Source organism: Paramisgurnus dabryanus, chromosome 6 (assembly GCF_030506205.2).
Source record: "Paramisgurnus dabryanus chromosome 6, PD_genome_1.1, whole genome shotgun sequence".
In the NCBI taxonomy this organism is placed as follows: Eukaryota; Metazoa; Chordata; class Actinopteri; order Cypriniformes; family Cobitidae; genus Paramisgurnus; species Paramisgurnus dabryanus.
This window is the reverse complement of record NC_133342.1, coordinates 2,874,526-2,898,826: the sequence shown is the minus strand read 5'-3', so window position 1 is coordinate 2,898,826 and position 24,301 is coordinate 2,874,526. Positions and strand designations below refer to the sequence as shown.

Genomic DNA, 24,301 nt, shown 5'->3' with positions numbered 1-24,301 from the left:
TACATGTTGTAAATGACATAATTTTTAATGAAAGTATAATTCGAGGTAACACATTTTTATGTCACCTTGAAAGCAGTTTATCAAATATAAACACTGTGGCAATATCAAAACATACTCGTAACAACATTGGATCATCCACATGTCTCTGTCTGTATTACTGAGGACTAGTGGATGATGACGACTCTAAGCTCTCTACTAGATGAGGTTCCTTCTCCTTCAGTAGTTTGTAAAATTCTGCTTTTACAACAGAACCTCCTGAGATCAGCACCATGTACAAGATTCTCATCTGTTTTCTGTGGGTATTCTCAGCATGAACTTCACTCCACATTTCATCTGTAATCATCTTTTTTGACCTCAGACAGTCAGCTATCTCCATCACAGACGTGACTCTCTGAATGAGTTCATCTCTATTGTTGTCCACAAATTCAGATTCTGATTCAAGCAGAAAAAGATCAAGACACTTGTTATAAGAGTTGATACATTTATGATATAAACAAAATAATATTGAATTGTGAAAATGTAGGATTTAATACCCGTGTCCTTTATGATAGCAGTAGAGTCAGTACTGGAACCTGATTCTATTGAAATAAAACAAAACATTTGATCACTGAGAGATCTCGAACATCATGAACATCTCAACAAATGAGAAGTAAGTGAGCCATTAAAAAATGTACAAATCTGTATAGTGTCAACAACAAGCTTTATTCACAGATAAGTTTTATACCTGTAAAAAAGATTTGGCGTGGTGTCCAAACTATTTTCTCTTCATCGGTTTTATCCAACAGACTGAGCTTTATCTCCTCAATGTTTACATCCAGAATCACTTCAAATGTGGGATGAAAGTTTGGGTCAAAATCAAACTCAAACAATTCATTCTGAAAAATGAAAATTGGGATTATCTAGATACATGTTTTTAAGCACACATTTTCCTCAGTTCAACTGAATTTAATCTGATTGCCAATTATGAAAGCACTATTTGTATATGGTATACCCTTAAACAATAAAACCTTATTTTAATGTTTTAATCAAAAGTTATTAATTTATTTTTAAATTATTTTAGGGTGTTTAAACCCTAAGGGTGCAGTTTCTCGGACAGGGTTTAGTTAATCCAGGACTTGGCTTAATATTTATATTAGGACATTAGTTTTTACAAACATGCCTTACAAAAACATTTTTGGTGTGCATCTTGGGACAAAACAATGGCACGGATATATTTTAAGATACTATACCGCTATATTTACTATTTTTAAGATACTATATTGCAACATGTTGATCTCAAGTGTGAATGCCCTTTCTCCCCTATCATCCCAGTGGTAGCCAACACCATTTGTTCAGGGTGGTGAGGGTCAAGCCAACCTTAGCACCATAAGATCAGACTCTGGTCAGCTGGGCAGAGCACAAGACTGGAAGCTGTTGGCAGACTTGAACAAGAAACTCTGATTTCCAGCTGAAATTGAAGCCACCAACCTGAGACCAGACCTTGTACTGTGGTCAGCCTCGCTCAAGCTTGTCTACACCATCGAGCTCACCGTGCCCTGAGAGGGTGCAGTGGAGGAGGCCTATGAACGGAGAAGGCTGAGGTACGCTAAACTTGCAACAGATGCGCAACAACAAGGCTGGAACGTGAATGTCTGCCCAATAGAAGTAGGTTGCAGAGGGTTCATAGCTACCTCAACATCCAGGCTACTCAGGGAGATGGGAGTGCGAGGAAAGGCCCAGCTTTCTCAACGATGCCTCAGGTAAGTATTAAGGGATATCAACATCAAGTCCTATACAATAGACCGGTGTTGTTGGGTAATTGCGGTAGATAGTTTGCCACCGTTTGGCACTGAACCTGCATGTACGACGATAATGGGGCCTCTGGCCTTAGTCAAACGGGTTGGCGTGTATGGGCGGGTTGTGGTGAGATTGTGGCGTAAGAGATTGAGGTTAGGTCATTTCAAGGGTATATGCACTGAGTAATGAGAAAGGAGCAACCTCAGGGGATGGAAGGGCTGAGGAGTAGTGTGGTAAAGGGTCACTCAATTGACCATCCCACAGAGTCTCATTGGTGCCTCAACTTTGCCTACATGAATGACCTCACAACTCTTGCCACAACCAAGGTTTGCACTGTATGGCTATTAAGTAAGCTCCAGGAAAACATTGAGCGGGCTTGCATGAAGATCAAGCCGAGCAAGTCCAGAAGTATCTCCATCATTAAGCGGAAGCTATCAGACCACCGCTTCCACATTGGAGAGGAACCCATCTCAACTGTCTTCGAGAAGCCAGTGAAGAGCCTAGGTTGTTGGTATGATGCCTCCCTTAAAGACAAAGAACAAGTAGAGCAGCTTAGGAAGGAGGTAGACAGTGGCCTGGAGAACATCGACAGAACCCTGCTTCCGGGCAAGCTGAAGCTCTGGTGCATGCAGTATGGACTACTTGTCTCCTGTGGCTACTAACCCTCTATGAAGTCCCGCTCTCAAAGTTGTAAAAGCTGGAGAGATTGGTCAGCTCATATGTAAGGAAGTGGCTTGGCCTTCCCAGGTGCCTCAGCAGTATTGGGCTTTGTGGCAAAGGGATGCTACACCTGCCCATTACCAGGTAGAGGAGTACAAGTGTTCCAAAGTCAGACTGGAGATGATGCTACTGGATTCGAGTAATCCATTTGTAGCCCAAGCTGCTCCCAGCTTGGCCAACGGAAGGAAGTCGACCCCGTTGCAACTTAGCAGGCAAAGATAGCACTCAGACACAAAACATAGTGGGCCGAGTGCAGGAGGGGAGGAGTGGTCTTAGACTTGGGGCCAGTACACCAGTGTGGAGCAAGGCCTCTCCATCTCAGAACCGCAAGATGGTGGTCCAGGAGGTACGTCGGGAGGAGGAAGCAAGAAGGTTCACCCAAGCTGTGGCAAAGGCAAAGCACGGGCAGTGGATGGCATGGGAAGGAGTGGAGAAAAGGAAGATCTCCTGGAAGGAGCTGTGGGAGATGGAGGCTATGAGGGCAAGCTTTACCGTCAGGGCTGCCTACGATGTCCTGCCTTCTCCTGCAAACCTAAGCCAATGGTACGCCGAGGACCCCGCATGCCATCTATGCCCAAGTCTAACAACACTGAAGCACATCTTAGTGGGATGCAAGATCAGCCTCACCCAAGCTCGTTACACCTGGCGGCACAACTAGGTGCTGAAGTATTTTGCTGCAGTGTTGGAAAGTTGACGGACAAGTGTGAATGCCCTTCCTCCCCCATCATCCCAGTTGCAGCCACCAACCTGCGCCCAGACCTTGTTCTGTGGTCAACCTCGCTAAAGCTTGTCTACATCATCGAGCTCACCGTGCCCAGGGAGGGTTCAGTGGAGGAGGCCTATGAAAGGAAAAGGCTGAGGTACGCTGAACTTGCAACAGATGCGCAACAACAAGGCTGGAATGTGAAGGTACGCCTCAACATCCAGGCTACTCGGGAAGATGAAAGTGCAAGGAAAGGCCCACCGGCAGACAGTCAAAGACCTCTTCGCGGCTGCAGAAGAGGTAAGCCAGTGGCTGTGGGTGAAGAGAAAAGACTCTGCCTGGGTCTTCAAGTGAGTTGATGGCACCTAGGGAGTGAACCTGGGACGCATGTTTGCTGAGTAATTTTGGTAGATAGTTTGCCACCGTTTGCCACTGAACCTGAATTAACGACAACAGTGGGGCCTCTGGCCTTAGTCAAACGGGTTGGCGCACATGGTCAGGTTAGGGTGAGATTTTGGCATTTTCTTGTGTATTGCGGTAAATAGTATGCCATACAGAACCATTTGCACTGAACCTGCATTAACGACGACAGTGGGGCTTCTGGCCTTAGTCAAATGGGTTGGCATGTATGGTGGGGTCGTGGTGAGATTGTGGCATTAGAGATTGAGGTTAGGTCATGTAAAGGGTTTATGCACTTAGTTAAGAGAAAGGAGCAACCTCAGGAGATGGAAGGGCTGAGGAGTTGTGTGGCAGAGGGTCACTCAGTTGACCATCCCACAGAGTCTCATCGGTGCCTCAAGTATGCATTAAGGGATATCAACATCAAGTCCTATACAACAGATCTTTACATGAAGACAGATTAAACATGCTATTAAGTCTGAGACTAGGATAAGCCTTGTCTGAGAAACCACCCAAAGATGTTTAAGACATGAACATATACAGCAGGTACTTTAGGTGGGATCATTACTTACAGGATCAATTGAGGTGTTAACATGACGGTCACATGTACAAACAGATGTTTTGCTTTGAAACATAGCTAATGATAAATTACACATTATGTAAGAACTGTGCTAAAACCTCATCAATCAAATACTAAATCAAGATTTTCATCAACATTTCACATCAATTTACATTAAAGCACAGTCAGATCAGTTTTAAAGTTATCTCATAGTCATAACATTACCTCTGGTTGTACTTTAAGTCCCTCTGGTAGACAACACAGACTGTACTCTCTACCTGGAGTCAGACGACATTTTGAACTGGTCTGAATGTGACGATTCTCCTTGTGTTGGATTTTTACCTTAATGAAAGAACAAAGAAGCTGTCAATTTCAGTTATGAAAGTCATATTTCACTGCATGAATAATTTGCATAGGAGAAAATATAATAATATTGAATTAACAAAAACACTTGCAGTTAGGCGTACAGTACCTCTGACACTGGGACATTCCTTGGAAGCAAATGGACATCCAGTATTTTCTCTTTCTGTTTCACAGATGTTTGACGGACAAAAAACAACACTTGGGACCGAACAGGTAATTCAGGGTATATGATCTTTTTTATGAGTCCAAACAGAGAAAACTCTGTGATATTAATAATCACATGAGTGCTGCTCACTTTGAGTGGCTGCAACACTTCTACATTATCACCAGTGATGTGTGCTACAGCCAAACTGACTTTATTCTCCCCTGTAAAAGACATTTAACAAATTGAAACCAGTTTAAAGTGATTTAATAAAAATAAATGTGTTATTTTAAAATGCAATTTTGACATATGTCATATATCTGACTGGTCGTGTACATGTCCCAGAGCCCAATGCAACGTGAAGCTTGCGTACAGGTGACCCAATATGAATACAGCTTGTGTCAAGTCCTGATCCTTTAAACTTTTCCCTGTCCCATCCAATAACAGACCAAAGTGTCCATTAAAAATCAATGCACAGACATACCTGAAAAAATTTCACAGTGTGGGAGATGCAGTTGTGAGATTGAACCTTCAAAACAGTCAATGTTGTACAAGGGACCTGCAGGCTGCATCTGACCCAAACCATCTAATAGCCGTGGATCCCAGGGTACAATTTTATACAACATCTCTCCTTTGCCCTCCATTACAAACACAAGTTTGGTCAAACTGCACTGAAACTGACCACCATGTGGAGAAAAAAACCTAAACAACAAAAACACATCATTGAGGATTGAGGATGTGTTTGTTTAGAAAATTCAAAGCATTATGAACAACTGAATATATAATGCTGCAAATTAAAGCAAACAAATCAAGTTTATTTCATCACTACAATGGATGGACTGAACCTCCCTAGGAATTATTATAGCTCTAGGAAATGAGTTTAGTTGTATCCTTGTTTTCATAATTTCCCATCAAATAAATTTTTATAAAAAATAGGAATGTTGTATACCTGTGTGTATTTTCTCCTTTGACTTCATCTCTATCAGTGAGTTCAGGTGTGAACATGGAGGTCTGCAATGAAGAAAGAAACAAAACAATTTATTTAGTTGAATATGCCATTTTATATTGGTAAATTATAATTCCCAATTGTATTATTATTATTTTAACATATTAATATTTTAATATAAAGGTTAAATGTAACATTGGCTTAATCTCTGGCCTAATCACAGCCGTGCTGATATAGTGTAATATTACATTCCTACTCAAACAATATAGCGTTATTAACAAGATGAGGCATTGATATTACCATGAATGAGGGAAATCCAATGCTCAATATGGCTACTCTAGAAACGTAGGTCTTGCTTTCCAAAAAAAAAGAGACTAGATAAAAGACTGACAATTCTCTAGGGGAGGATCTTTGTACAGTCTCGTAAGACACTTGCCAACCTGTGCACATGTGCAGTATAGGGCAACCTCAAAAATTTGAACTTGAGAAACAAAAGTTAATGTCAGATTTAATTGTTGTTCAGAAATAGTTTTTATATCGTACTGTGATATTCAGGTAGATAGGATTTTAGTCTTGCATGACTGAAAAAACTTTCCAGGGGAGTTGCATACATGACCACAAAGTGGTGCAACTTCCCTAAAAGGATTTTGGTGAGGCTCACCGTTGGTCCAGGTGCTTGTAATGTTGAGGAAGACACAGACACCAGAGCCTCTTCCACTAAAAAACAAAACATTAAATCTCTTTTTATTCATAAATGCTGAGGAATATATATATATATATATATATATATATATATATATATATATATATATATATATATATATATATATATATATATATATATATATAAATACAGCGGGGAAAATAAGTATTTGACACATCAGCATTTTTATCAGTAATGGGCTATTGACACAAAATTTCCACCAGATGTAGCCATCAAGCCAAATATTGAATTCATACAAAGAAATCAGAACATTTAAGTATACACAATGAGTCATAATAAATAAAGTGAAATGACACAAAGAATAAGTATTGGGCACATGCACTTTATTTAATAATTTGTAGAAAAGCCTTTATGGTGATTACAGCTTCTAGGTGCCTCTTGATGGAGAGACCAGTCATCTGCAATGCTCAGGAGTGATTTTGGCCCATTCTTCCACACAAAAGACCTTAAATGTTGAAGGTTCCTTGGGCCTCTTTAATGAACTTTGATCTTCAGTTCACTCCATAGATTTCTATGGGATTTAGGACAGGTGATTCACTGAACACTTATTGTTCCTTGGCCTTGTGTTTGGGATCATTGTCTTGCCGAAATGTCCACCATCTTTTCATTTTCAGCTTTCTGGTAGATGGCAGCAGATTTTTATCCAGAATGTCCTGGTAGATTTCTCCATTTATCCTGCCTTAAGTAATATGATGTCTGCCAGTACCCTTGCTGAAAAGCAGCCCCAAAACCATGATGCTTCCACCCCCAAACTTAACTGTTGGTATGGTGTTATTGGGGTGGTGTGGGCAGTGCCATTTCTTCTCCATACATAGTGTGTAGAATGACTGCCAAAAAGTTCAATATTACTTCAATCTGACTATACTATAGTCTCCCAATAATCCACAGGCTTCTCCAAATGCTCTTTCGCAAACTTTAACCGAGCCTCAACAGGCTTTTTGTTTAGCAATGGAGTCTTGCATGGTGAGCGTGCATGAATTACCTTGCTGATGCAAGACGTTACTGAAGTTCTGCCCGAGTGGTTCTTGGCTCCCCTGATTATTCTTTGGACTCCTCGGACAGGGATCTTACATGGAGCTCCTGATCATGGCCGGTTTATGGTAAAGTGATACTCTTTCCATTTCCGGATAATGGCCTCCAAAGTGCTCACAGGAACACTCAGCATTCTGGAAATGCGCCTATAAATATTCCCATCAAAATGCTTTTCAACAATAAGATTATGAAGATCTTGAGATAGCTCTTTTTCTCCTTTACCCATCATGAAGTCTTTCCTGTGTGCCTCCTGGGTAATGAGAAGCCTTTATAGGTCACCAATTAGGACTAAAGCAGATATCAATTAGTACTGATAGGGGGCAGGGTTTCTCTCTCAATACTGACAGATATCAAGTGATCTTCTGGCATACCTTTTGCACCTTGTTCTCTTCATGTGTTCAATACTTATTCCCTGTGTCATTTCACTTTATTTATTATGACTCAACTTGGATACTTAAATAATCTGATTTCTTTGTATGACTTCAATATTTGGCTTGATGGCTACATCTGGTGGAAATTTTGTGTCAATAGCCCACTTAGAAATCCCCTTACTGATAAAAATGCTGATGTGTCAAATACTTATTTTCCCCGCTGTATATATAAACAACAATTTTTTCTATAAATGTACACAACCGGCGGTATCTGGCAGCGGCTGTCTGCTGTGACTCTGGATGCTGCTCAAATTCCTGCCAAGCCACAGATCGCAACTCAACAGTTTACATTTATACATTTACAGGATGTTTATAAAATAATGAAGCCCTTTATAAATTTCATTTCACCCAGATGTGCCATTATTTATATGCCAACCTCAGTGCAATATAAGTGTAAACTATGCGTCACTGCGCAGACCAATTGATTTGTGACATCAAAATACTGCGGGAATGAGCTGCTTCAGTTACAGAAAACAATGAGCTTGCATAAGAATTGCTGAACCCTTTTTAGGTCCTGTCACAGTATCTCAATTGGTTTAAGTTATAATTATTGGTAGTATTACAAACAGCAGTAATTTAGTTGTTATAAACAAAAATTCCTTACTGTATTCTGTCTTCAGTTCCTCCTCTGTTGAATCTTTGTCACGCGTTAGCAACAAAGATTTCCTCCAGCTAAAGAAAATAACAGTATGCATTTTACAGCAACGTTGTTGTGTTCAATTTGTTGGAATTTCTCTTTTGGAAAGAAATAAAGATTCAACAGATGAAACAGAAAACAGAGAGATTATATATATACTCCTACATGTTGAGCATCCAATCCATGTCCGTTAATGATTCCTGTAGGGTCTGGATTACCTCCTGTTGTAATGTCAATATGGCTTTTATCCTGAAACCAAAACATTTACCTTTATTTTCTTTATCACTATTCACCTTTCACTCTAGATTGACGATTAATGATTATTAAAAGATTTTAATACAGGTATAAAACAGAAATTTTACCCAAATTCTCTGAGACTGGGACAGGTCTGGATAAGGGAAATGATTGTGTGGACCAGTGTGTCACTCAAGATGTCCACCTGCAGATGAATTTTCTTTAAACCAGATGAAGAGCGCAGGACTTGTAACAGAGCAACAACCTCTTTATCAGAACCTTCAGGTCTGTGATGATAAAACACACAAAATAGAAACAGAAAGAAAGACTCAAAAAGCAGTAAAGGCTAAGTCGTATATTTAAAATTTTTAAAAAAATGTAAGTTTCTCACTCTTTTGTACATCTCATGAACGTCTGCAGAATGTCTCTCCAGTTTATTGTGCAAATCACTGGACGAGGACAAATCAGAGTTAAATCTAAGGGTATTGGTCTAAAAATTGAGATTTTGGAGCAGCTAACGGACAATCTGCAATACAAGCAGACATAACCAACTTTAATTTTGGCCTGTGCTAAACATCAAGTCTTGCATATAAATTTGAAAATATAAACTTTGTATCAGTGGCATGAATGAATGATGTGATGTTAAACTATTATAGTTTCCTACGTGACGACACCGTCTTTAACTGATCCAATGATCTCTGGACAGCTTCTGTTCTTGTTTTTATCCACTTTTATCCTGACAATTAAAAAAAGGTTTTCCATTTAATAATTACAGAACTGCATCTGTGTTGGCAATAAATGGTGTTGGCATAATATTCACTCTAATGCCCATTACTGGCATACTTTCTGCATGTAATACAATAATGTTTATTAATGTTTATATGTTCACAATAATTTTAATCTATTACATCAGCTGATTCATAAGCTTTCGGTCTCCAAGAGCCAAGATGAAATCCCCAACATCATCTAAAATGTGATCAAATATCAACCTTTGAAAGTGAACAGAGACATTATCAGACACTCTTGCTGTTTGCTCAATGAAAGGTGTGTTTCATGTTTAACATCAAAACTAACATGATGAAAATTATGAAAATAACCAAATTATGAAAATGTTGCAGTATATTATTGAGTATTAATGTGTTGCATGATAGGACAAACAGTCTGATCTTCACTCACCTCAGCTCTTCACAACTACACAATGCAGGCTGAAGTATCTTCAGATGATCAGATGTAACATTGAGTCTCAGGTTTCTGATGCGTTCACAGCACTGAAAACAAAACCGCAGCACCCAGCAGTCTGTCTTGTGTAGGGAAATGTTGGACAGATCGATCAGAACCAAATCTCCCAAAACTTTCCCAATGAAGCTCCTCTCATGAAGCTCATAGAGACAATGAAGAATGAACATCATGTTTTCATGTTGATATCTCAGTGAACACTGATGGATCCATTCCTTCAGCTGGGTTTCTATGTTGATACTAACAGTCACATTGTGCTTTTTAAAGAATGAGTCGATCGTTTCATTCTTACAGAGACCACAGAGGAACAAAATCACAGACTGTAACTGATTTGATTTTCTTATTTCTGAATCTCTGTTTGAAAACTCAGCAGCAGACCAAGAGGACAAAGCCCATCCTCTCTCTACAGTGTGAAGAAGTTCTCTGACTTTCTTCTGAGACTCATCTTCATCCAATAAGACAAAGTACAGAGCAGTGAATAACTTCTGAAAGCTGAGATGTATGAATCTGAACATTGTCTCTTGCTTGATTCTTCTTTCCAATAGGAATTTGTTCAAGAATGGATTGTTAACTGGATCTTGGACTGTTTCTTGGATGTTTTTCTCATCAAACAGAACTTGTTGTTCCAGCATCCCTCTCTCTGCCAGTTGACCAAGACTCCTCAGTAGGTTTGGGACAGACTCATTCAAACCCTGACCATGATGCTCCAGTAAAGTGGACACAAACTCAACATATATGGATGTGGTTGTTTCCAGATCTGTTGTTATATCTGCACCATCATTGAATCTTTCTCTGATAACTGTGCAGATGACCCAGCAGATAACAGGAATGGAGCAGGCAGTCAACATGGTTTCATTTGACCCAACAGACTCATAAGCTTTCCTGAAGAGTACCTCATCCTGAAAAAACTTCTGGAAATACTCCTCTATCTTCTTTTTAGAAAAGCCAACAATTGTATTTGTGAAACATTGAGGTCTGTTAATTAAATTGTTCAGACTCTGTGTAGCTGAAGATCTGGTGGTGACCAGCAGGAAAGAGTCAGGCAGGATTTGTCCCTTCAGCAGTGCACAAACAGAGACTTCAGGTGGTACTTTCTGGTGTAAATCAGTGGGTGGCGGGGTGTAAAAAATGTCTTGTGTGAATCTAAGCTCCTCAAATCCATCAATAATGAAGAGCACTTTTGACTCCTGTAACATCTCTGAGATCTCATTTGAAGTTAAACTGCAACTCCAGCTCAAGAGATCAATCAAACTCATCTCTTCAGAGAAACACATCAGCTTTTCACACTTCAAATAAAAAACAAGATTAAATTTTTCTGGATATTTTCCAGATGCCCAGTCTAACATGATTTTTTGTGCTATGGATGATTTGCCGCTCCCAGAGCTTCCCTGGAGAATAACAGCTAATGGATTAAGTAAATCTCCAAAGAAGTGATCAACACAAACTTCAGTTACTGGAGGGAAAGGAAGCTCGTCTCTTTGAATGATCACAGGTTCAGTATACAAGGCTGCTTCTGACCGGTGATCACCAGAAAAGAAGGTTCTCGATCTCTCCATATTATACATTTGTATAACTGACATCTTATATCGACCCACCATAATCCAAGGTGATGGAATGTTAAGCGTCATTGATCCCTGCTCCATAAAAGAGAGGAAAAGCAGATCAAAAACATAAAGTGCACGGACACAAAATTTAAGAAAAAATGAGCTTTCGTGAAATTTTCAGTGAACTTTTATTAACGTAATGACTTGAATATGCAGTACTTAGAAAATGTATGGAAACTGATGACAACTTTGTACTTGTGTATTTTTAAAGTTAAAGGTGCAGTGTGTAAATTTTAGTGGCATCTAGTGGTGAGGTTGCAAATTGCAACCAACAACTCAGTTTACAGCTCACCCTTCACTTTTGAAATGCATAGAGAAGCTACGGTAGCCGCCGCAGGACAAACATATCACAGTTGAAGATAACTTAGTAAAAAAGTTTGTCCGTTAAGAGCTTCTGTAAAAAACATGGCGGCACAAAATGGCGACTTCCATGTAAGGGGACCCTCTGGGTATGTAGATAAAAACGTCTCATTCTAAGGTAAAAAAACATAACGGTTCTTTATGAAAGGTCTTTATACACCACTGATAATATAGTTTTGTATATTATTTTGCATTTCTGTCAAGAGATCCTTCAAAAATCACACACTGCACCTTTAACAAAATAACTTAATACTGATAACTTAGTTTTTCAAGTTCATCACTTAAATTTAGATTTAAGTAAACCAAACTCAAAGAAAATCATTAACCTCACCATTCTACAATTCATATTACTAGCATATTACCAGCTTATGCTGGTCTTAGCTTGATTTTATAGGGAGGTAAAACACATAATGGGCTTAAAATGTAGGAATCTGTATTAAACATGAGAATGTTTTACATTGCCCCTATGTGACAGTCGATTTGAATGTGACCGTGTACGTCACATTTAGAAATCCCACACAAACATTACAGTGTAAATCAGGGGCGTAGCCAGTAATGGGCCAGGGCGGCACTGGCCCGCCCACATAACTCCCTGGCCCGCCCAGGCAAGTTTAATTAAAATACATTTTTAGTTTATTTTTATTTTTCAAATGTATTTAAGAAAATATAGTAATATAAACCTGACTTAGTGTTGACTGGTGTGTGTTTAATTTGCTTTCTAAATAAAATGGAATTGTCAAAGCAAGTTGTAGGAAGCCTCCGCACGTAATTGGTTGCTAGGGGTTCTGACAGCTAGACTCTGTGGAGAGCGGTGGGCTCTGGTAGCCAGCCTGCTAACTTTGCTAACTGCTTTTTTAGCTTCGTCACAATAATGGCTAAAGTTTCTTTAATGTGTTATTTAAAAAAGCAAGAGTTGAGGAAGAAGATACGCCACTGCCTCCATCCAAGTACCCTCCATCTGCCGAGTCCTACCAGCTCAGTTCTTTAGACTCATTAACCCACAAGAAGGCTAGTCAGGCGCTAGTGGCGCCGGTTGCCGCTTGCTCACCTGGCGGCAATTCCAGTGCGCTCTCCCGGTCAGCCTGACACAGGTTTACCCGCCGATCTAACGGCAATTGATGAACCACGTACAACCCAATTCAAATAAATAAGCGCTACCCGCCTCAAAAACCTGTGCCTTTTGAAAAATAACTCTGTGACTCTTTGGACTATAATTAGATAATTTCTGTTTTCAACATTAAACCCAGGTGCTTGCTTCTTGTTTTGTAGAATGAAAACAACAAAGGTAGGCCTGTTGTTTAACTCATTTCCTTAATTTTTGCTCGTGAAGTGATTTAACTAACTTAAGTGGTGTGTTGTGTATAGATGTATGCCTTATAGGTTAATTTACATTGTTTAATTCAAATGAGTTGCTATTTTTTGGCACAAATGCTTAATTTCCACCAGGCTGATTGCACTGTATAGATTTAATATAAATTAGGCAGTGTGTTGTTATTTATTTCAAACCGTGCTCTGCTGAGAGTTTTCATTATTTCAATTTCCTGTTACTTTTAGCCTACTTTATTTCCGGTGAACTGTTTTTGCACCGCTGACTAGCCTGAATAAGACAGTTTAATGTCTATGCTGGCCTGGTTTGTCCAGCCTTTATTGAGCTCTGTGTTGGTTGAACATGTTTAGACAGTGTTTTATTTTTGCCTTCGCCGAAAATTGCAAAGTAAAGATATCACTGTTTTTGCAGTTTGTCTATACTTTTATTTCTACTCTACGGTTTAATTAATATTTAAGTCATTTTATTCTAGGATAAACTACAGGCCCACTCACTTTTGCCCGTGGCTTACCTAAGCATTGCCAGGTTCTGAAACATAAGAGGACCCAGAAGCGAACAAAATCAACACTGCTTTATTGAAAATCAACTTAAACAGTCGGGCTGTGTCGAGTCAACAGTTTTATACTTTTTTCTACCTCACTGCTTCAAAGGCGTTTAACGTTTTTACTCGCTTTTCACTCAGATCTGCTCTCTACTGCGCCCTGCACGCGCTTTCCAGATAACAGCAGCGATTGGAGGATGGAAAGCAAGAAATTACCGTAATAAACCATAATTTGCCAAAAAGTGCAATTTATCTTCTTTTAGGAACAATTTGTTTTTTGATAGCACAAATGGTTGAGCAGTTACGGTTAAATGAATAACGCTTTCAGAGTCCTTTAGCGGATAACGTAAGCAACATGCCAAACACATTAAAAACAGCCTTTAATGCTAAATTTCGTTTTCTTAATGCAGATTTATTAATTAGAGAGGCTATTAAACAATATAGTGCATATTTACGCGTAAAAAACGAGTGGAGTGTTTTTGGCAATGTGAATCTGCTGGTTAATTAACTTAAATGCAATAAATGCATTTATTAATATAACTAACTTGTATTAATAAACTGCATTTATTAATGCGTTCAGGGATTAATAATAATTTAAAGTGAGATGGCATCTCCCATCAGATGTTCATATTATCAACAAAAAGAAAATCTTGTTCTTTGTATATTTATAAATCAAACAGACACAAGATATACACAGCACACAGGTTTAAAGTTGTTGGATGTAGCGTAAAACATTGTAATAAGGCACATAGCCTACCAGCAAATTACTATACTAATTTCCATACTTTCATACTTCCCATATTAGTGACAATATGCATAAGAAGATGAGTCCACCCATCCACAATATGGCACTTTTAAAGGAAAAATGGGAAAAGATAAAAAATCATGTCTATGTCCAATCCCTCACTTATTAGTAACATAAGGTTAAAAATACAAATTTTGCCAGTAATTTAACAAAGGTTTACTACAGTGTGACTCCAAAATGTTTTATCTCATATGGCAACATACCGTAATACCGCTATACCGGCTGAAGAGTGGAAAATACCTTGATATAAATTTTTGCTCATACCGCCCACCCCTAGAACATGGTAATGTTTTAATGTTTTGCTTCAGTGTTTTATGTCAGACAATCATTGAAATAAATGAGAAAGGCAGCAGATATAGCATCCTTTTTCAGGAAGAGCTAAATTTTTGCAGCCAAATTCTGTTTAAGTAAAATGCATTTTAGTAGCCTACATATTGACATGATTTTCTGTATACGTTTTTCAGCAATGGGAGATATAAATTCTGGTTTCAAAGTAAATTTTAAACGTTTTATTTGATCAAAAAGTTTAGAAACACATGAGGTTGAATTATGACTATACAATAGATAATTGTGATTTTACACCTATTTTAAGGTTGGATGATTGACATGTTTGTTTGCATAATGACATTTTATGTGCCACCCCAGAATAACTGCTGGCCCCTGCCTGGCGACCCCTATGAAAAATCCCTGGCTCCGCCACTGGTTGACTCTACTTACAACAACTGAGAAAACGATTGCCTTAACAAAATATGTCAACTTAATCATTAAACAAATACCGATGACAGAAAACTATTAAATTCTTAATAAGTTGACTCATTTTATTAAGTAAACCTATTCCTTTAATCTAATTGTGTAATAGGGTCTCTCAAAAACTTGAATACTTAAGTTAATTTAATGTAAACTGTACTTAAATCATTGAATGAACATTTCCACAAAAACACACATCATTAAACATTCACAACATCTTAATAACAAATAAGAGCCCCAGTTCTTATTCTTTGACCAAACATTAATAATTAAAATATTCAGGCATAAAGGATTATGGGTATTCCTCACAGTACTTTGTTCATGGATGTTAAAAAGTTGAATGAACTATGATTTATTAAGTGAATTGTGCAATATACAAACTTTAAAAACTATTTCCTTGATTTTTTAAGTAAAGACAACATCTGAGTTTACAGTAAAGCAACACTGTACAAAGTTTAATACTTACAATTTTGACACAGCCACTTCCAGATACTTCTAAAGTGCAAAAGAAATTCACAAATTAGAAAATAAAAACACCTATTTCCAACACCTTAAGCATAAAAAATATTCACAGTAATATAAATTTAGCTGTAAAATATTTAAATTAATAGGTTTAGTCTCTTTTAATATTGCTATTTTACTATATTGTAAAACATTTTTATGTACTTTGAAATACCTTTGTGAATAAAACATACCAAGTATTTCTGTGCCTTAGTAGATTTAACTAAATAAAATGAGTAAACTGTATTAAAAATGTTGATCTCTTGTTTTTTTTTTATCAAAATATGAGTTAAAATAACATAAGAATTTGAATAATTTGTTCAAAAATTAATTCAAAATGAACACATTATTGGGTAAATTCAACTTAATTTTACCATGTTTAATCCACTTAAATTTTTCAGAAGGAAATTACATTAATGATTTTATTAAACATAGCTTACTAGGCAGTAGGCTCGCAATTCCCAGCATGCTTTGCATGGGACTGCATTGGGAGGGTAAAATTTCAATACACTATTTTATGTCGTTTTAACTAAAAAGAAACACTTTTTAGTGTTTAATGTTCATTTATCTTCGGGATTTGGAAGAGTTTCTGTTTCTTCCTTGAGTTTTGTAGTTACCATTGTTCAGAAGAACATTTGCTTGTGCATAGACAGCATTCTGAAGTATGTTGCGTTTAAGGCTGCCCAAACGAAACTGAGTGGGTGCGTTGATTGAATAAACGCTTCATGCCCTCATCTCACAGAATAAAAAAGAACAACAAACCATAAATACCTGTTCCAAGAAAAGTAAGTTAATCTAACGGAGTAGTACTTTAATTAGTACTTTTTTAGTATTTTAATCAAATTAATTAACAAATCAGATAACATTAACTAGTATTTTTTTTTATGTTTTTTATGTAACATTTAAATGTTACCTATTTTAATGAAGTTTGTGTATAATATGCTGATTTTTTTTACATTGATTGTACTTAATTTTACTTTTCTTAAAATGCCCCTTAATATTTTCTCACTTATTTAAATCTGTATTACTAAGTTGTCCTTACTCAAAATATCCGTTAGTTCAATAAACTTGCAAGAAGTAGTTGGAAAATGTTGTCTTGTAAATATGAGTTTAAAAAAAAAATTTTTTTTACAGTATAGGATGAGTGCTTCCTGAAATTGAACACACAACCTGCTCTTCAGAAGGGCAGCACAATTGGGAGTTGTTTTACAACACACAGCTTTTTAAGTTTTCTGTTTTCAGCCTAAAGTGCAGTTACAGTCATGAATGAGTATCAAAACTTTAACAACTATTGTTGCTGTTTGCAAAAGATCTTCATGAATGTTGTTCAAAACATTTCACAGGTTTATAATGATGTGAAATGAGATAGATTTTTGGGCAATACTTCAAACCAAACATGCTTGCATTATCCCCATCATATAACTGCAGATCCTACATGTTTCATTTTAGTGTTTGAGCTGAACAACGTTTTAATGGAGTGGGAAAAAATAAATGAGAAGAATGAGGAAACAAAAAATAATATTCCTCATTACACTTTCTAGCCAGTGATGTTGTTTTAAATAAAACAAATAGAGTAATTTGACAGCATTTACCATAACCTGAGAAATCAGCGGATGACTCTTCAACTGGGATAAGAACTTCTCTCTTTTTTTTTCTTCCTTTCCTCTTGAATAGATGCAGCATCTTAGCTTGATGTCTATATAAAAATTAAATAAAATTAATCAGTAAACTGGAGTGACAACAGCAGTAAAGGATGTGAAACCTGAACTATTGTAAAAACAGCATGTGGTTAATATCATTTATAACCATCACTGGTGGAAATTAAATTAAAGGTGCAGCAAGCATTTTCTGTGAAACTGTCAGGACTGCATCCCCATCACCGTCTACCTCACCCACTCCACCCACTCTCCAGAGTATTAATTATCTTTACCTGATCCTCATCACCCCTATCCTTTGTAATCCACTTTCATTCTACCATTCACCATCTAGTCTCGTCAGTAATGACACAGACTCACTCAAGCTACTTACCTCAAGAACTTACCTGTGTTTCCCTGTCATCAGCCTGTCTCCCCTCTTCATTGATCCATTCTGGAATCTTCATCTGCCACCTGCAACAAAGAGACTCTATTATAGGCCAAGCTAAGTTTAACCCAGGTGAACTATTGCATTCCACTTACCATATCTATTCCATTACTTCTGTGTTTTAAAGGCGGAGTCCATGATGTTTGAAAGCCAATGTTGATATTTGAAATCACCTTAACAAACACATCCCTACCCCAATAGAATCTGGACCTTCTGTTGATAGACCCGCCCCACACATACGCAACCCGGCATTTGATTTGATTGGCTATAAGTGTGTTTTGGTAGTCGGCCCGTCTCCTTTTCCAAACCGTTTTTCAAACATCGTGCACTCCGCCTTTAATAAAACAGTATTATACTTACTATCTGTCTGCCTGCCATCTCTCCGTTATGACAGAAGACCAGACCAAACATGCAGGATCCTACAGTTTCCGTGTCCATTCCACGTTTTGCTTATCAATACAACACGTCTTGATTTAAGAATTTTTAGATATTTGTAGTGAAACAGAAAAAATGTTTACGTAAGAAAGTCATAGTTTGCAGTGAGAGGAGTTCCAGACCTTCAGGGAAAAACATTTTCTCACATAAAATCTTACATTCTCTCAATAAATTACAGCGATTAGGCAATTTCTTCAAGAATGGACCTTACTTAACCTTGTTGGTTCCACCTTGTAATTGTGTTACTCACATTGAGAGATCACATGGCAATAATATTGTAGTGTCTGTGATAGCTCAAGACAGGTTTGGATCATGTTGCGGACCTGCTCATTTGATTTGATAAACTTAATAATCAGGAAATAAGGGATGTAACAGCAGCAAGTTTCACCAAATAGTTTAAAAAGCAATAAAAATAAAGCATAAATAATACATCATAAAAAATAGCATTCACAACACGCCATCCAATTTTGTACAGTATCAATTTGCAAAACATTCAGTGGTAGACGAATTACACAAACCTTGTACTTGAGTAAAAGTAGAGATACCCTAGGTAAAATATTACTCCAGTTAAAGCAGAACTATTGCTTTGAATTTTTACTTGAGTAAAAGTACAAAAGTATTTGCCTCAAAATGTACTTAAATATGAAAGTACTGTTGTCACGGTCATGTCTTGTGTTTCCCCTGTCTATGACTCTTATTTTGGAATAAGGTCTCTGTTTGCCATGTTTGTAGTTCTGTGTAGTTATTTTGTTCTTTGGTCTGTGTGATGATTGTCTTTGCTTAGACATTGCCTTGTTATCCCTTCAGTGTATAAGCCCAGTTGTCTCGTATCAGTCGTTGAATGTATGTGGATTACTGGGTTTGGTTCTTTGTTTTGTTTTCTGTTTTAACTAGTGATGGGGAAATGAAGCATTGAATGAAGCATCAATACTTCCCTTACTGTTTCGCACCGTGATTCAAAGCCTTAACGAGGGTGTTGAAAACAGCTCAATCTTTTGGTTAACAAACATATAGCAGTCGCTTCTGGAAGAAGCTGTGTCAGTGAAGCAACAAGCTGATGAAATTCAGATGAACAGTATGTGTATAAATAAAGCTTAGACAACATCTGTGTGAATGGTCAATATAATAAATGTATTTACTCATTCAAGTGTGGCAAAAATGTCAGTATTAATTAATAAGAGTTAATATTCATATGATTCAATACTGTATTTTTATTGAATAATGTTCACACCCACAAGTATATGTACATACAATACTATTTATTCAGTATTATGTGGGACTTAAATGTGAATAATGCAAATAACTTATAAAAAACCTCTGTGGCTCGAACGTTCTGACACGCAAAGCGAAGCGCGCATGTGACTGAGCAGAAAGTGAACCTTCGTTTGATATTGGTCACGTGATTTCTACGTTAACAACACAAGCTTCGAATCAATGCTTCATCTGGCACGCCCACTTTTGCTCGAAACAACCTCCGAAGCCTTGCTTCAAATGTAACATCACTAATTTTAACCATTCAGTGTTATGTTATATTTCTTTGTTTATGTTCACATTAAAGTCACTTGCACTTGGATGCGCTGCCTCTGCCTGCCTTTGTCCACAATCTTTCAAAATGACTGATCCACTAGGATCCAGCAGTGACTCTCATAAGTCCATGCAATGCCACTATGGACCCAGCAGCATTTTGGTCTCCTGCTGAGACTTCTTATGCTCCGCCAGGGTTCCCGCTCCAGGATCACACCCGATATTTTTTGGACCTTGTTCCACTACCCAGATAAGTCTTTAATAGTTTTCTATCAATGCAGTTTAAACAAACCACTTAAATCACAACTCTCACAATATGATCCTCAGAAGAGTTTTGAGAACTGTGTGGAGCTAGCCCTGGCGTTGAGCAGGTCCCTCTCCACTGTGGGTGAGGTTGAGGCGGACTCCTTGCCTAAACAATTTTTTGGGAGGGGCAGTAGGCACCAGGCTACGCAGGCCAGAGAGCCAGGCCGGTCAAGGATGCCTGAGTATGCTACACTAATGGTGGCTAGCCCAAGACGCATGCCTGCACCCGTGCCCAAGATGGCTGCCATTCCTGCACCTGTCCCTAAGATGGCTTCCAGCCCTACTCCTGTTCCTAAGATGGCCATTCCAGAACCCACTACATTAGTTAAACCAGGACGAGGTTCCAGGATGGCAAGTCCGCCATGCCTGTACCTGTTCTCAGGGTGGCCACCGTCATGCCTGTGCCTGTTTTCAAGATATCCGTGACCATACCAGCACCTGTACCTATTCTCAAGATAGCAATAGTCATGCCTGCACCTGTTCTTAAGATGGCTGCCGCCACACCCGAGCCACTATACAAGATTGCTGCCACACCTGAGCCACTATACAAGATTGCTGCCACACCCGAGCCACTCCACAAGATGGCTGCCACACCCGAGCCACTTCACAAGATGGCTGCCACACCTGCCTCTACAGTTAATGTCAGGACCCAGCGGTTGATGTCTAGTCTGGCGGATACCCAGATGATGTCTGTACGGGCGGCTGGGATCTCAAGTCCGGTTGTGTCCAGTTCTATGGTCCCTATGGCATCAGAGGTATGTCCTTTGAACTATGTGTTCCCTGTATTTGCCATGGTTCTGTGGTGTGTGGTCTGCTTTCTGTTCTTCTGTTTCGCAAGATGTCACTCAAACCCATAAACCTGAGTCATCTGAGTTGGCCGCAAAGTCCGAACCTGAGTCTCTTGAACTTCCTGTCACAGTTGAGAGGTCCGAACCTGAGTCTCCTGCACTTCCTGTCACAGCTGAAAGGTTTGAATTCGAGTCCCCTGAGCTTCCTGTCTCGACCAAGTTAGCTGAGCCTAAGTTTCCTGAATTTCCTGTCCTGACCATAAGGCCTGTTTCCGAGTTCCCCGAGTTTCCTGTAAAGGCCGAGATGGTTACTCCTGAGTTTCCTGTGTCCTGTAGGTCAGCCAAAATGGCTGCTTCCTGCTTCACAGACTCTCTGGCCTTGCCAAAATGGCTGCATGACTCCCAAAGTCTCTCTGTCCCGTCCAAAATGTCCGTTCCTGAGTTCCCCAGTCTCTCTGTCCTGCCTGGCCCAAGATGGCAGCTCCCAAGCTCCCTGAACTCTCTGCCTGGCCCAGGATGGCCAGCCCCGAGCTCCCAGAACTCTCTGCCACAACTAACCTCTCCCTCTGCCTAGGTTCCTGTTGCTGCCAGCACCCCCATGGGTTCAAGTTCTGCCCTGGTCTCTGGTTCCTACTGCAGCTCCGCCCTGGCTTCCTGGCCCTTGGTCAGTACATTGGTCCTGGCCCACTTTCTCTCCCCCGGTTCCGCCTCCACTCCACCACCCTCCTGGACTCTTGTGTTTTTGTTCTTGTTTGGAGTGTCTGGAAGCCACTACTTTGAGTGGGAGTTATGTCACGGTCATGTCTTGTGTTTCCCGTGTCTATGACTCTTATTTTGAAATTAGGTCCCTGTTTTCCATGTTTGTAGTTCTTTTGTTCTTTGGTCTGTGTGATGATTGTTTCCCAGGTGTGTTTTGTTTCCTTGTTATCCCTTCAATGTATATAACCCCAGTGTATCAGTTGTCTTGTATTAATCGTTGAATGTATGTGGATTACTGGGTTTGGTTCTTTGTTTTGTTTTCTGTTTTAACCATTCAATGTTATGTTATATTACTTATTCTTTTCCTTGATGCTGTTATGGCAACATACCTTTTAATGTGGCTACTATGCTTTCTCTGCAAAAGGAAAGATTCAAAATATTAACTACATATCTAGGAATCTAAGAAGTCTCCTTTTCTTAGAAAAATTAAATTAGGCCTTATAGAATATAATTGAGCACTTTAGCATGTTAAATGTATATTGTAATACATTTATACATGTATTTTTATATTTTCAGCATAGGCTTAGATCACAGTCTTTGGAAGCAAAACTTTTGAAAATAATCTCAGTTAATAAGGAGCACCACAATCCACCTGCCAGTTTAAGCATCATACACATGGATAGTCAAAATGTCATTTATATTTTACAACAGTGTTAACAGTGATTGATTGTCATTTCAAGATATCAGAGCACTGAGCTTCAAATACAATGAACTATACAGGTAAAAATAGCTCCGGCCTGGATATACGGTCGCGTTGTGCAGCAGTTACCAGTCAAGCCTATTAAACTTAGCAAACATAAAAAGTTTATTCATGATAATGTTGTATATATTTTAACAACACAATGAAACAGTTTTTTGCAGGCTACTTACTCATTTAAAAAATATAACCAGAATGAAAATGACTTACCTCTACGTGTTTACTTACATTTGAATGAGAATTGTAAAAGGAAATAGTCTCGAGGTAACTTAGGCAGAGTAGGACTAGTTCTGCTTTTCAACCACATTTAAAAAAACTGCTGTAAATAAGGCCTTGGGTGTCATGGCGAGTCATTTATGAATGCAGTTTTACTCTCCAAATGATAAGCTGGCTGGCCGCTGCACGGACACATGAAGCAGTTATTCAAGCTAAAGTATACATCCAACTAGAGTAACCAAAATAAGTTCAAAACGAAGCGCGTGCTGTACCCTGATTGGTGGCTTGACGTGTCATGACAAGGGTGCATCTTAGTTTTTTATCTACTTAAAAATAAAAAGGAACAACTGATTTTTCAAAATGTAAGTAAGATATTTGACTTTAAAAAGTAGTAAATAAAAGTCTCCCAAAAATAATAGCACTTGATTAAAGTACAGATACACAAAAAACTACTTTAGTACAGTAACGAATTACATTTACTTCGTTACTGTCCACCACTGAAAGCATTATAATTTGGACTACATGATTCCATAAAGTTCATCATCTTATATAATGCTGATGTCAGTCTAATAGAAGTGCGTAAAAAAGACTTCCTAAATCTGTCTTTAACACACTGGGAATTAATTAATCTTACGATCTTAGGAACTCATTTGAGCTTGAGCTTTTTTTCATAGAATGATGAACCAATTTTTTCACACCTTCTACTCTGAGATGTCTCCTCTAAAGTGGGTAACACACACCCGACAACCGAACCCACCTTCTTTATAAGCGTATTTAGTTAGTTTTTTTTTCCTTTTCCAACAGTCCCCCTCCCCAACAGGTGATGGCATACATAACAACAGATGATACAACAATGTCACAAAAAGTCTTAAGTAACACATCTAACACAAACAATCTCAGTCGTCTCAACAGATGAAAATGACTTTGGCTTTTCTTGTATACCCGAGTCTATTATTAGACAAGTCAAGTTAAATATTCAGGTATACCCCCAGGTACTTATAGGATGTTAGAATTTCTATTTCTGCTTCCCATTTATATAATGTTAGTGCTTGCAGAGGGTGTTTACTAAACTCACTGACAAATTACAAACTTAGTCTTAATAGCATTGAGTCTTAGACCATTTATCTCCAACCAGTCCACAAATTGCTTTATAACCTCCATATATTCACATAAAACATAAAATTAAGAAAGATAATAAATTGAATTCAGGAAGTTCAGACAATTGTACAGCAAAAACTGAAAGAGCGTGTTTAACAGTGTGCAGACAGTGTCTCGGAGTAAAAGCATGATTCGTCTAGTAAGGAATCGTAATAAATGTGAAAGTAATGTCTGTGTTGATCTGAGGAAAAAAGCTTCTCCTGAAACCCAGTTTTGGTGAAAAATCTTATATTTGTGCTCAGTACAATTCCACCAAATGGCTGTCTGAGGAATTAAACATGCATGAGATTTAAATAAGTTGTTCACTGACCGTGAGAATCACAAAGGTCCACCAGGGTGAATTTCTTCCTCAAAGTTTTATGAAGGTAACAAAGCAATTCGTCTGACATACATTTGCTGACAAATGTGCTAGACTACCAGGGGGCGGATACATTTGTGGTCAGCATTTGGTTTAATGGCACATCCTTACACTAAAATAACACACAGATCAGCTAATTCTCTGCTCTGCAGACAGGAAACGAGATGCCACAGATACTTTTGGTGCGGAAA

At 38.4% G+C, this 24,301-nt stretch overlaps 1 protein-coding gene across 4 annotated transcripts; it reads right to left on the bottom strand.

The window, feature by feature from the left end:
• Window positions 1–24,156, bottom strand: LOC135744176 (NACHT, LRR and PYD domains-containing protein 1 homolog). Of its 4 annotated transcripts, XM_065262149.2 has the most exons (19): window positions 24,063–24,155; window positions 17,380–17,483; window positions 15,753–15,781; window positions 9,843–11,536; window positions 9,575–9,655; window positions 9,331–9,402; window positions 9,058–9,192; window positions 8,795–8,953; window positions 8,598–8,681; window positions 8,400–8,467; window positions 6,270–6,325; window positions 5,612–5,673; window positions 5,147–5,364; window positions 4,816–4,886; window positions 4,630–4,683; window positions 4,383–4,499; window positions 725–875; window positions 534–578; window positions 1–432 (listed from the first exon to the last, which is right to left on the bottom strand). In XM_065262149.2, exons 2-19 carry the CDS (start codon window positions 17,468–17,470, stop codon window positions 155–157), a joined length of 3,465 nt encoding a protein of 1,154 aa, XP_065118221.1. In that variant the 5' UTR covers window positions 17,471–17,483; window positions 24,063–24,155; the 3' UTR covers window positions 1–154. The 4 variants fall into 4 exon arrangements, 3 of the variants coding, with proteins under 3 accessions (XP_065118221.1, XP_065118219.1, XP_065118220.1); XM_065262147.2 differs by having other exon boundaries at window positions 4,630–4,886; XM_065262148.1 differs by lacking the exon at window positions 24,063–24,155 and having other exon boundaries at window positions 4,630–4,886; window positions 17,380–17,672.
• Window positions 24,157–24,301: the final 145 nt, after the last annotated feature.

What these genes read in the sequence shown, in the direction of transcription:
- LOC135744176 (XM_065262147.2), bottom strand. Translation starts at nt 17,470, where the DNA reads ATGCTGCATCTATTCAAGAGGAAAGGAAGAAAAAAAAAGAGAGAAGTT. An exon ending in GTTAAAGACGGTGTCGTCAC is followed by an intron (nt 9,193 to 9,330) that starts GTAGGAAACTAT and finishes CTTGTATTGCAG; the next exon opens with ATTGTCCGTTAGCTGCTCCA. An exon ending in GACTTAAAGTACAACCAGAG is followed by an intron (nt 876 to 4,382) that starts GTAATGTTATGA and finishes TTCATTTTTCAG; the next exon opens with AATGAATTGTTTGAGTTTGA.